The sequence below is a fragment of the Arachis hypogaea genome, chromosome 14, assembly GCF_003086295.3.
Source record: "Arachis hypogaea cultivar Tifrunner chromosome 14, arahy.Tifrunner.gnm2.J5K5, whole genome shotgun sequence".
NCBI classification, from domain to species: domain Eukaryota; kingdom Viridiplantae; phylum Streptophyta; class Magnoliopsida; order Fabales; family Fabaceae; genus Arachis; species Arachis hypogaea.
The window spans coordinates 18,288,075-18,296,832 of NC_092049.1; the positions used below are offsets into that span (position 1 = coordinate 18,288,075).

An 8,758-nucleotide genomic window follows, 5' to 3' on the forward strand; every position below is an offset into this window, starting at 1 on the left:
ATTAGAATCTCAGGAACGATTTTAGTGCACGACGCCAATCTCAAGAACCATTTTAGGGTTTAACTCAGTTAACACATCATAATTTTATAGTAGTGGATTACACCTCTTTCTCCCCTTGCATGACCAATTACAAATTTTAAGATAAGATTCGAACGTTGATCTGAAAGGGGGAAAAATGTACATTTTGTAGTTGCTGCTTTGCGTTTGATTTATTTCACCTGATTACAATGAGGTTCCATTTCACAATTAAGATAACACTTCATATAAATTTGCAAAATCATAGCTGAAAGGGATATCAGCCTAGCTTAGTATAATAACATTTGTTACAATGTCTTTTTTTTCTGTACAATAATAATATTTACTATACAGTGATCCCTGATATGTAAATTATGTACTCTTAGCTTTTGGCAACTGAAGCTATTACAATCTTGTGGCATTAGATTTTGGAAGTTGACTACGCCCTCATGAAACCAAATTAACTTGAAAGGGAAGTGTGTGTTGAAACTCCTCCTACAAAGGGATCCATCCCTGTAGATCATGAAACATTAAGAAATTAGGGTTAGGATTTTGTCTTGTGCATTCTTTTTCTTGTTTTTTGAAGTGAAATTAACTAAAAGGTGTTAGATGTGTTGTGCATGTACCTTGATTTGTCCCATCTCAGTACCACAAAGAATAATGTCATTCGCGGCAAGAAGGCTTGTAATCTTGCTTCCGGCCGATATTCTCCCGAGTTTTTTCGGTGTCCCTCTCAACCAGATCTGGTTTGGAAGATTGTTCCAAGTTATACAGTTGATGATAACCTGATTTTGCTGTAATTTGGCTATATTTGACAGATATTTAAACATTTTGCACTTAAGTTTTATATCATCAACTAATCAAATATTTTATTTTGATATAACTTGTGGTTATGGAATGTGTTAAAATCTCTTTAATGAAATAGTTATATATAATTAAATGACTATATATCTTTTCTATAAGCATAGCTTGAATTTTCTAATGTAATATCTTTATTTTTGTTTTAACTAACCTGAATGCTATTTGCAGATGAGCTGGAGATTAGGTATATGAAGTCTTCTACCACTTCCATAGCCATCACACTATCTCCTTTGTCAGAATGGATTGAAATCTTGGGTTTCCCAATTTTTTTCTTCCATTCCTAAAGAATTCATCTATGTTAATACAAAGCAATGGTTTGTTTTTTTCTTTTTCTTTTAAAGTTTTGAAATCTGAAACTCATAACAATATTTAGTTTCTCACCTTGAATGTTGTGCCTTCAACATGCTTACTTGCACTATAGAGCCAATCTCTATATGCTACAATTGAATGTATTGGCTTACTTTGCTTGATCCAACTCCTTGTTGGTGGTTTGATTTCTTGTTCCCTGTTGTATGTTGTGGAATACTCCTAAAAATGAAACACCATGTTTACTTGTATCTTATTGGTCCTAGAATGGTAGAATGTGTTTGTACAACAACAGAGAAACTAACCTGTATGCTTGAATCTGTGCAGCCAATGTATAACTTTCCTCTAGTTAGTGTCATGCATTTTACATGCTTACCTTTGAAAATATTTCTGATTGCCCTTGAATCATTAGCTATCTGTAAATGTAAAATGTTGGTGTTATATAACAATTGTTTTGGAGTCTTAAAAAGTTATCAATTCTGCATTAATCTAGTAATTAGAAGCATGATTAGGAACATTTGTTTTGTGTCTGAATATGCTTTGAAAAGCTTCACTGTTATGCAAATGCAGCACTAATCATGACTAAGTTCCGAAGCATCACCTTTATTCCTTGGCTTTCAGTAATCGCGAAAATTGTTTCACCCGATGCATGTAACTGATGGATTGGTTCCTTGAAGACTATTACTTCAACACATTCCAACTTTCTCTGGACCATTCTCCACACCTATTTGATTTTGTGTTATATAAGATAACAGTTTCACCCTGGTTGAGAATAATAGAAATTAGTGTGCATATCGAAAGTTAAACCTTACCCTTATGGTTCCATCGGTGGATCCACTTAAGAGGCTATCCGATGGTTCAGATAGCGAAAAGCATGTCACGGACTTCTTGTGCTCCTTAATGTCCCATACAAGACTAGCTGAGTGCCCTCTAATATCCCACACCTTTTTTAATTCACCAACAAACTCTGATTTTACTTTTTTCCATTCAGAAGGTTTCACCTCAGAAACAGACATTAGTTGCTATGTCTAACATGATTTAACATGAACTCTTTTCCATGCTTTAGAACAAAAGAAATGCATAACACCTTCACTCAGGTCATGTGTTCTTACCTTGATTGAACCATCTGAATATCCACTGAATAGGAGTCCCTTGTAGTATATGAGGGAGAAAACTGCTATGTTGAAGTTTCGACTTGTCTCAAGGATTTGCGTGTGAACACAAGAAATACGCTGCTCTTACCACCATAATAATGATTTGAGGCGATGTAGAAAATAAACCAGTTAGTGCAAGGCACTGGAATAAAGAAATAGACAACAAGAAGAAGCTCAAGAAAATTTAAGAACCTAAAAAACAATAATACTTTTAAGTCATTTAGTTATTATGCAATTCCTTTTAATCCTTATTCCTTACTATGATCATTGATCTTAGCCTGCTGATAAACATAGTTTTGTGTCATAATATTTAAGGAATAAATTCACCTGTTATGTTTATGCAATGTTGGGACATCAATTGTGCCAATTATGGGGACATTATATAAATGTTATTCATAGAAGTTTTATCACTAATGATACATGAATGAGTACTTACTGATATGTTTGGCAACAGGAAATCAGCTACTTTGTGTAACTCCTCAGCCATCCAAGTTACATTTGAAAGACGTCGTAACGATTCCTTTACTCCTTCAGAGAAATGAATCAGTTTCTGCTTTCCTACATTAAAAAGATAGAGAGGAAAGAAAAAACTCATAATCAACACATAGTGCAGCAACAGAATTCCTATGATTAACACAAATTTTTTATAGCATTTTTTAATTCTCATATGCTAAGGTGGCCACGTTACCTTTACCAGTGGCATAATTATAAATGCATAGACATGCTAGAAGTCTTTCTTCTAGCTCCATCCCAGGATGCAGGAATTGCTCAATTCCACTCAGTATGATCTCGGATGCCGAATATCTGAGGCTATCCGAGCTTTTAGATATTTGACATCCGAGCCATGAAATTGCTACAAGACAATCTCTAGAGACCATTTTCATCTTGCTTCTTAATCCACTCTCTAAAGCATGGAAGATGGAATCTCCAACACTTAACATAGATTTTGCAATTTTACTGCACCATAAGTCTGTGCCAGTATCCTGCATAATCATGAAATTTGCTCATCTCCATAATAGCTTTTCTGAACAGCACAAATCATATACATATACTTCTATGATGCACAAATACCTCAACTTTCCTCATGTATGCATATCGTATGTGTATATGCATCAATACTGCTAGATTAAACTTCTCTTTATTATTGACTACTTTTATGAACTAAAAATAATATTGTTCATTTGATCATCCTATCTATTATTTGGAACAGTCAATCATATCTGACATAATTATTAAGAATTGATGAAGATTGCTTTAAGTATTCATATTTTATCATTTTTATAAAATTGTTTGTATGTAGATATAGATGAACTTTGAACTTTTTCTCATATAAACATTTAAGGAAGCTGTACCTGTAGACTCTGATCCAACCAGTTGAAGTTTCTTATCATATTGTGGTGATAGGGAGAGTTCAATCCTGTCTTCCTCAGCAACCATGCAGCTGTATATGGTTCTCCTGTCCACGCATATGTTCCTGCAAGATTTGATAAAATGGATGCAGATAATATCTGCGCTGAGCTTTCCTGAGATACCAATGCCCTTAGAAGGACCTTCACTGCTTCTACTCTGAACAAGCTTTTATCACATGGGTTCTGCATGATATTATTTTGGTTTGTTAGTCATTCATTAGTCCTCATATTTTACAATAACTCAGTCTAATTCATGTGGCCATTGTCAAAAAAATTTTCGTGAACACAAACATTAAGAAAATTGAATTGACATGACTAAAGGGCAAAAAAGTTTCTATGGCTTTGTGCCAAAAATGTATCATTTAGTGATCAAATGAACAAACTTTTAACTTGTGATTCATATGATATCTTCTTTTGATGAATATTTTTGTTTCTTCTATTAGCTAATCAATAAGCCGACCCCACCTAGTGGGATAAGACTTTGTTGTTGCTGTTTGTATTAGTTAATCAATAACACCATGTATACTGAGTTAAAGAAAATGAAATGGAATATCCCAATATACTGATTTATATCAAATCAATCTGTCATCCTAGGGAGCTTCATTACTGAAAAATGAGGATAAAAATTTTTCCGAATTTCATAGTTTACCAATGTTTCTAACTGAAGTAGTATGTTTACTGCAAAAAGCTGGTGATCAGGTTGTAATTGATGAGTACAAATCCTTAGTATCTGCATAACATTGATGCCTCCTTCTTGCTGTATACGCTGCAACAGATTAATGGCTGATGATCTGGAAACCAAATGTGAAAATTAATGACACAAAGCTTCCTTGAACAAGGACAGTACAGCACAACAAATTCTAGCCAATTATCTTAAAATAGAATGTAAATTAAAGAATGTTTGCATAGTTATACCGCGGTATGCAAAGGATTTCATGGAAAAATTCAAGTGCCATACATTTGGCGCGGGTATTTTCCGTCTGCAGAAGATGGATAAAAGGAGCAAGAGGAGTGTATTGTGATACATACTGTCTACATTGTGCATCAAACTGCATGCATTTTATAAGAATGGTGGTTAAAGAGAAAAACTCTTCTAGATTATCATTCCTAGCAACTTCTAGAAGTCCACTGAGAACATGAGGGGAACTAATCGCAGCCAAATGCATGTTATTTGTTGCATAGTCGAACGAAGTCACTAGTTCTTCAATGATCATCAATGATGCTGCATGAGGCGTCAGAAGAAGGGGCTCTGGCTTATTCTTGTAACTATGTGAGGTGCATACAATCTCAACAAGTATTGGTAGAAGTTCCAATGTTTTTATGTCTATAGGTGATGGATTTATCAAATAGATGAGAATTGCAGCCTCATGAACATTTTGTTTTAGAGCACTAGCAAGATCACACAACTTTAAACCTTTCTTCTTGATGTCTTCTATGACTGATTTGTTTCTTGAAATTATTGTAGTGAGAATAGACACAGAAGCTCTAATTTCTCTTTCCTCTTTGGATGTTGAGATAGCTACTAGCAGTTCATCCAAGATGGCATCCCTCAAGGAAGCATAACTAGTGCCTGATGAATCGGTCAAATACTCGTAGATAGATGCAATGTCAACCGTATATTCTTGTCCACACTTTCCTAATGCTTCTGAATAATGCAGTTCTGAGATTCTTTCAATCACTCCTGAAAGATCCTGTAGGGAATATCTTCGTGATTTTGTTTTAGAACTTTCTTCATGATCTTTCTGGCTGAGCCAATGTTTGGAAGGAGATTTAGATGTTACATTGTCAAAGAGATGGAATTTTAGTGGCTGCAATGCTTCCTCAATTATTCCATCATCTACATGGAAATTTGAGATGGATAAAGTAGAATCTTCTCTGGCTCTGTTGAATATGGTCGAATCAAAATTAACCACACTTCTTTCATTCAGCTGTTCTTGCCCGGAATATTTCACAGCATGATCCAAGGCATAGGATTGATGTAGCTTCCTAGAAAGATAAAAATCCAGAAGACAATTATGAATTATAGAACTGAACTGCCTCTAATAGGCTTATTTTTTATAACAATGGGTCATTTAAGCTTTTGGTCTGTGCAAAATTAGTGATATATGGTTTTGGTCCCTGTAAAATTTTGTGGTTATGGTGCAAAAATTTTCGTTTAGTAAATAAAATTGGGTTCCATAAAGATTAAACTGAAAATGGATGCTTATGCTTTGAACCATAAATGTGAACTTGATTTGTATGTACGATAACAATACTGACTAATTTCGCTTATTTCTAGAATTTTTTGGATCAAAATCTCACAAATCTTATGGGGACAAAAATAATAAATTTCCCATTTTACAAATACTAAAAATTTATATACATACAATGAAAGACAAACAAACAAAGTGAGGATGCTACAATTACACACTATACTATTTAAATAAAGTTGGAGGCAAACAAACAAAATGTGAATGTTACAATTATGAACTGTAATAATGAGATACCTATACTACTAGGCACTGATATAAAGTTAGAGACAAACAAACAAAACTTGGATGTTAAGACTTCATTAGTGGCCAAACCTGTCATAAGTTTCTCTCTGTAGATCATTTGCTTTTGTTATTTTGGCTCTTATGTGAAATTTTCTGTCTTCCATATTATGCATCACATCTTGGGGACCAAGTGGATGAACTTTATCATACTGCATTATATTCATGATATATCACAAACATAAGGGGAAATAAATGTGCAAAACAGAGAAGTTTTTGATGCACCTATGATTTGACATTCTAAGTAAACTATTGCCTAATGTAAAATTTGGAATTTTTTTCTCTTTTTTAAACCCCTTTTACTGGGAGAAAAAGCAGATTTTTTTCACATATTTTGATAAAATTTTAAACTTAGTCTTAGAAAAACCAATTCTCACTTTCTTCAATTATATACAAGATTTTAATTGCAAATTTTTTTTTCCCAAATTGAAACACACATAACCTTATGTGCTAGTATTAGAAACCAGAGAAAGACTTACCATATTGCAGGTTTTCAATCTTGGTTCATGTTGAAATGAATTAGGAGAAACACAGCTGGTATTTGGTGCATCCCTGAACATGGCAATGAGTTATTTTCAGATGACAAAGTAAACATTTCAAACTCCAATGTGTTATTTTTGGCTTCAAAAGGCAGTCTCTTATTTAACTTTAATCATCACCTTAAAGAATAATAACTATGATTATGTTCATGTTTGTTAGCACTGAGCACTGTGCATGAAATGTGCAACATATTTCAACCTATTAGTCATTAAAATTACTTGAAATCTTCTTTTTATCTCTTCAAACATCACAATTTGTATCTGGATTATTGATGTTAGAAACATGATTAGGGGAAATTTAGTTACTCAAAACTAAAAATATAACCTTTTTTCTGTTTTTGAGTCAGAAAATAGCATCATTGTTGAGGCAAAGTAGTTTTGAAAAGCAACAAGTATGAATAATAACTCTTACACATATTGTGGTGATTGGTGTTTGGTGCTGCAATAACTTCTCCACCATGGATTCTCTCCATAAAGCATAACCTGATAATACACCAAACCTTCCTTATAACTTCTTGCAATATCCCTAATTGCTTCATTCACTTCATCCTCAGAAGTAGAACTCACACACCCCAACCTCATGCTTCCACTGTTGTTCTTCACATTCTGCTTCTTCCTTCTCAGCAACATGATGGTTTCTTGAGGGAAAAGGCTCTGAGAAAGTTCAGTTGCAAATTCATTGCAAACAATCCTTGGTGACACCAACACAGCTTGAAGAAAATGCAGTGCAGATTGCCACTCATCACCCTGCAGGTTCCTAACAACTGAGAGGTAAAAATAGGAGCAGCACACCAAGTAACGGTTTGAAACCGTGGCGGTTACTTCTTCCTCATCAAGCATTGCTGGTACCTGAAGCATTTGTTCTGAGTTCATGAGCCTGAAGGACTTTTCCTCTGGCTTCTGAGCTTGAATTGCAGCTTCAATGCTGTCAATTCCCCAGTACAAATTGGATAGCACTGATTGCTCAGAGAATTCAAAGAACTCTTGCTTTTGAATCCTTAGTTTTGAGGTGCATTTCAGCTTTAGAGCATTCCTTGTTCTCTCATTTGACAAGGTTTCATGAACGTATCTGTTGATTGAAACAAGAACCCAAATGTACTTGAGGTCTATCATCTTCTCATAGTAATCAACAAGATCAAAGGGTGTCAATTCTGATTATTGCTTCTGATGCTTTTTTGGTTCTTTGAGAGGTGAAGATGATGAAGAAACTGGACCTATGCAAGCTTCTCTAAACTATATAGTATTAACGATTAATTTCTTTTTTTATTTAATATTTAAATATCATATTTACACAATTACACATACTCTGTCCTTTTAGGTTTTGGTATAATCAATGCTGAGTTTAGTTTCGATTCACTGAATAACATAAAAAAATAAAGGACTTTCTGGTAGATAATGATTTTTGTGAATAATAGATTTTAAAATTGGTCTAATAAAGTAAAAATACATTACACCTCTAAATTATCCATTTAAATCTTAATATTAGGATAACCATCCGGCATTTGCACACCTAGTAAATTGAACATTCAATATATTTATTATTTAAATTGTTTAATATTTTTATTGTCTGTTTGTACTTTTCATATAAAAAATGAAAAATTATTCAAATTAATTTTTGAATATTTTAATTTTTTAGGTTTAAAATATACAAAATAATTATTAATGTTTATCTCTCTTAAATGATTCAGTCTTCTTTTAATTTGATTTGTTTAATTGAAATGATCATCTTAGAATTTTTAAAAATTTTAAAAATTATTTTGAGAATTTTTAAATTTTGAAAAAAAATTTGTATTTTATTCTTTAAATTAAATTTGAACAAGAATTATATTGTCTAAGAAAGATAATCGTTAGGGACAATTTTATATATTTTAAAATTTAGGACTAAAAATGTCCGATTTTAAAACTTTAAAAACTAATTTAAATAATTACTTTATAAAAAATTT

General features: G+C 33.0%; 1 protein-coding gene across 2 annotated transcripts; it reads right to left on the minus strand.

Annotated features, from left to right (window-relative positions):
- Positions 1 to 264: 264 nt before the first annotated feature.
- On the minus strand, positions 265 to 8,249 carry LOC112741737 (putative E3 ubiquitin-protein ligase LIN-1). Of its 2 annotated transcripts, none has more exons than XR_011870782.1 (16): positions 7,228 to 8,249; positions 6,756 to 6,828; positions 6,310 to 6,428; positions 4,661 to 5,731; positions 4,395 to 4,536; positions 3,689 to 3,928; positions 3,025 to 3,319; positions 2,773 to 2,894; positions 2,295 to 2,414; positions 1,995 to 2,126; positions 1,784 to 1,906; positions 1,488 to 1,598; positions 1,258 to 1,404; positions 1,028 to 1,156; positions 642 to 820; positions 265 to 528 (listed from the first exon to the last, which is right to left on the minus strand). XR_011870782.1 is itself a non-coding variant. In XM_025790827.2 (16 exons), exons 1-16 carry the CDS (start codon positions 7,926 to 7,928, stop codon positions 511 to 513), a joined length of 3,660 nt encoding a protein of 1,219 aa, XP_025646612.1. In that variant the 5' UTR covers positions 7,929 to 8,249; the 3' UTR covers positions 265 to 510. The 2 variants fall into 2 exon arrangements, 1 of the variants encoding a protein (XP_025646612.1); XM_025790827.2 differs by having other exon boundaries at positions 642 to 758.
- Between the last annotated feature and the right edge of the window lie 509 nt (positions 8,250 to 8,758).